Raw genomic sequence first — 5000 nt, forward strand, 5'->3', positions numbered from 1 at the left:
AATGGCTTACAGTAGCGAAGGACACTTTATCACAAGGTTAATCTTGTGCATTTGATTGTTACAGTATCAGCAAAAGGTCACATTTACTAGTAATAAACCAAAGGCCCCACCTCACACTTTGACACTAACATTAACAAAAAAAATACTTCAAAATGATCACAAAGAGTAGGGGTCTTTGTTAACACTGCAGACCCCAGTTGTTGAAACAGTGTTTAGCGCATCCAGCAGATAAAGGTTAAGGTTAAGTCACTGCTTACGAGCCAGAAGGCCCATCAGGTCAGCGCTATCTCCGGTTTCCGTAGCATGAAGCGACTAGGAGTATTTATACTCCCCCCTGGATGGGATGCTAGTCCATCGCAGGGTTACCCCCGGCATTACGCTGGTACCCATTTATACACCTGGGTGGAGAGAGGCACAGTGAGAGTTAAGTGTCTTGCCCAAGAACACAACACAATGTCCCCAGCCAGGCCCCGAACCCGGACCACTCGATCCGGAGTCGAGGGCACTAACAATGAGGCCACTATTAATTGGTTGACTAAATTGGTTGGGGAAGCACAATTAGTTTGTCCATGGTATAAAGACATGCTCTGTAAATAGCCACATACACTTTTTGAACAAGAGCTGTAAAGCTGTCACATTTTAAAACCAAACAAACAGGCAGACAAAAATTAATAACAAGTGAAGGGGAATCCAGAACATCATCATTGTTGCATTTTTAAACCTTTGATGCCTGAACCTGCCAAAACTGGCCAGACTTAGCATTTTCCTCTGTCTAACATCAGATGATTTTACTCGTCAATGGGGACCCACAGGAGTCAATGGGTTAAGATACAAAAGCAAATACCTCGTAATCTGCAAACTTTTCAGGTGCTTCGAGGTCCATTTTACTGGGGTTTATAGGGTCATCAACTGTTGCCAGCGCAAGACAACGAAGCGTGTCTGCACCTACATGAGGAAAGAATGGAAACAACGCTATTGTGTACATGCACTCCACACATATAAATCCCTATCGTCTTATCAAGGCTGCTCTGTGAATGAGTACCTCCCTTGGCAAATAGGGACTATCTGTATCATTTTCTAACAAAGCAGGCAACTAGGACTTCAAATGTTTAATTACAAGGGACCTACATAGATTTCAGGGGCCGGTTGCCTGGAGCCTGATTAGCGCTAACCGTTGGTTAAGAGATATCAAAACCTATAGGTTTCCATGGTATTTATCGCTGGTTAACACTAACCGTGCTTCGAGCAACCCGGGCCACGTGGGTTGAACATTTCAATGCCTTTTGAACAAGAGCTTAGTATGAATGGAGGGATGTGACTTCCTCCAACCACAAAAATCTTAAAGTCAATACAACCAATTGTACAGAACATACACTACAAAACACATTCTATATGCAGTTCAATTGTGTGATTCATTTCATAGATCAAAGGGTTTGAGCCAGGCCACGCCATTACACCAATCCTGCACTGATATTGAAATCATCCCTTTAAAAAAAACAGCCAAAGGGACAATTTGTCCCCTTCAAAATCTTGGGGGAAAAACTCACAAGGAAGCCCAAAAGAAGAAACACAGTTCAGTACAAAAATTACCAGCTGAAAGACAGACTGTGGGAGGAATTTATCACGCATTTCAAGTTCATTTTAAAGTCACTTTTCCGTCACGCGCTACTGAAGATGTAGGTCTCATGCTCGACACATCTGGGAATTAGAGTGTCACAGCGAAAACATATTCGTACAATAAATAGCATTTTTGCTTCAAATCGAAGCCAGATTTAATAAGAAAAAATTACAAAAGGAGAACAGTGTATTAATGAGGAAGAAACAGATGAGGGTCAAAGGAAATCAACAAAAGAACAATCTTTCCAGAAAACGTGGTTGTGAGATCATACGTGGTTGAGCTATGAAAAGGAGGCAATGTGCCGCTATTTTTTTTCCGAAATCTAAAAATAAAACAAACCCCTTTGCATCTGGCCCCAGTTGTTCAAATGATGGACAACACTATCTGACGGATATATCACTATCTAGTGGATAAGTCCTGGCCAAACCAATTGCACTCTCCAATGAATAGTGATTTATTCGGTGTATAGCCTTATCCAATTTTTGAACAACCAAGACCTGTAGTACGTGTATAAAGCAGAGTCATCGATTCTCGGTTTAACCCATTGACATCGAAACTGGCCGAAACTGGCCAGACTTAGTATTTTACTCTGTCTAATGCCAGATGATTTTACTCGTCAATGGGGAACCCCTGGGAGTCGATGGGTTAAATAGGAACAGAAAAAAGTCTTGACAGCATTTACATAACCCTCACGGGTAGCAAAACATGTTTTGTTGGCTTGCCCGTTTCTATGTTTGAATGTAAAAAAACTGCAAAAATTTGACTGTCCCCCTAAAAATGAAAGTTTCTGTCCCCCACAATTTTAGCCAAGGGGAAAAACTCCCCCCCCAGTGATCAAATCCTAGCTCAAACCTTGTATCATTTCATTCATTAAAACACATTATACATAGCAATATCAAACTGTAGACAAGTCCAACTGGGTTACTGGATCAGCAACACCAATGTGTAATCTTTGAATAAAATAATTCTCAGGTGAAACACGGAAAACCATCATCTCCAGTGAACCCTCTGTTCTGAAAACATTTTAAAACCAAACAATACCAACCTGTTCCATACTGTTTAACTAAGTCCAAAATTTGCTTTTTGTTTTTGGTGTCAAAGGCTGTGTGTTTTTACCCACTCTCATAAAATTGCATCTCTCAATGATGCCCTCAGGAGCTCCCTAAAGAAAGGCAACAAAAAAACTTAGATGATGTCAACACTGGTTGAAATTAGTGAAATTGCAACCAATAATATTGCTATTAATTTATTTTGGTGTAGTTAAAATTAAAGAATTTGCTGTCTTAACAAAAAATTTCAAGATAACCAAGGAATGCATAGAGGGTACACTAAGCAACTATGATAGGAGGAAGAGAAAAGACTTCCCCCGTGATTGCAGGGTACAACTTGGATACAAGGTTGTTAATGTTACAATATTATTTGGATCTCATATTATGTTTCTTTGGTCCACACACCCACTACATGTACAATCTTATGCATTGAGTTGACTGAATACAGAAACCAACATATTGCAGTTTTTTCCCTTTTTTTTTTTTTTTTTGGAAATAATAAAATTAAAAAAAATAAACCCCTTTGCATCTGGCCTCAGCTGTTCCAACGATGGACAGCACTATCTGACGGATATATCACTATCCAGTGGATAAGTCCTGGCCAAATCAATTGCGCTTTCCAATGAATAGTGATTTATTCGGTGTATAGCCTTATCCACCTTTTGAACAACCAAGACCTGGAGTACATGTATAAAGCAGAGTCATTGATTCTCGGTTTAAATATGAACAGAAAAAAGTCTTGACACCCTTTACATAACCCTCTTAATAATATTTTTTTAAAATTACAAGTCACAGGTAGCAAAATATGTTTTGTTGGCTTGCCCGTTTCTGTGTTTGAATGTAAAAAAACTGAAAAACAAGTGACTCTCCCCCTAAAAATGAATTTTTGTCCCCCACAATTTTAGCCAAGGGGAAAAACTGTCCCCTACTGATCAAATCCTAGCTCAAACCTTGTATCATTTTAATCATTAAAACCATACATAGCAATATCAAACTGTAGACAAGTCCTACTGGGTTACTGGATCAGCAACATAAATGTGTAATCTTTGAATAAAATAATTCTCAGGTGAAACACGGAAAACCATCATCTCCAGTGAACCCTCTGTTCTGCAAACATTTTAAAACAAAACAATACCAACCTGTTCCATACTGTTTAACTAAGTCCAAATACAGAAACCAACATATTGCAGTCCTTTTACCTTGACAAACATTTTTGGATTCTTTTCATGAAAAGAGTTTGGTCCATCAGCTTGAGGAGTGCAATATACACTCATAGACTTTCTGTCACGGGAAAATTCCAAGGTAAATTCCTACCAAACCAAAAGGCAAAAGGTCACTGTTATAATATAACATTTGAATAATGTTAAAACAAATGTGGTAAAGGGGGCGAGCGAGGGGGTAAAAATAATGGAGCACACATAAAAGTAGTAAGGAGATTCAGGCAGAGAGTTAAAAGTTGTCAAAATCAATCATTATTCACCTTGCTGAAGTGAGACTTGATGACATCATTACAAGCATTTGCAAGATCAGCCTTAGACTTTCCGGCCAGATTTGTACCAAAAACATTGAGTTTCTCCACTAAAACTGTCAACGCCGTTTCTGTAGATTCACCAACTTTTTCATAAGCATCTCTTACCTAGATTAAAGAACCATAAAGGAAAATGTGTATCTACTTATCTAAGTCAAAAGCACGAGAAGAACCTCCTCATAACTGCGAGGATCATAGCTTCACTTGATAACTTTACATTGTTTGCATTTGCAAAGCAGTACTAGCTTCGTGCACTTCAAAGTGGATAGTTTTGGTGCAGATATTTACAAGAAAGTTCTCAGACCCCATACAGCTGGTATGAATGCACAACATTTAATCTACATGTACCAAAATTAATGATATTAATACAAGTTCAAACGAGGTCAGTTCTTACCACATTATAGTCCACACTAGAATCATTGCACATGGCGCAGATCGTAGCAAATTCAGGTAAAGCTTCAAATTCTTTGGGGTTGATTCTCTGTCCATTCAAAGTTCTGATAGAACAGAACAAGAGACCAATCAAACCAAGGAGGCAAGTTAGTTAAAGTCTCAGCAACAGTATTCAAACAAAGGTAAAGAGCAAAACTGGATCAGTAAGCAATATAAGTCTTACATGTCTCCTGATGGAGTGTAGGTTGTGCCTTCTACTTCAAATTCATGAAAAGTGGCATGATCTCTCCTCACATCATTCAAAATAAAAAGCTGTGAAGAAACAACAACAGGCTGACTTTCAAAAGCAGTACAAACCAAAGGAAAACTGGCACATACCAAGTATCTTTGGAGAAATACAGGTATGGCTTTC

The 5000-nt window shown here is 38.8% G+C and overlaps 1 protein-coding gene across 1 annotated transcript in view; it reads right to left on the reverse strand.

The window, feature by feature from the left end:
- Positions 1-5000, reverse strand: part of LOC137974742 (calcium-transporting ATPase sarcoplasmic/endoplasmic reticulum type-like) — a 27588-nt gene that overhangs the window by 13613 nt on the left and 8975 nt on the right. The window contains 7 exon segments of the mRNA XM_068821701.1: positions 845-945; positions 2664-2705; positions 2708-2780; positions 3867-3977; positions 4148-4303; positions 4590-4692; positions 4812-4900. Of these exon segments, the coding sequence (XP_068677802.1) occupies positions 845-945; positions 2664-2705; positions 2708-2780; positions 3867-3977; positions 4148-4303; positions 4590-4692; positions 4812-4900 (675 nt within the window).

Source organism: Montipora foliosa, chromosome 11 (assembly GCF_036669935.1).
Source record: "Montipora foliosa isolate CH-2021 chromosome 11, ASM3666993v2, whole genome shotgun sequence".
Classification (NCBI taxonomy): Eukaryota; Metazoa; Cnidaria; class Anthozoa; order Scleractinia; family Acroporidae; genus Montipora; species Montipora foliosa.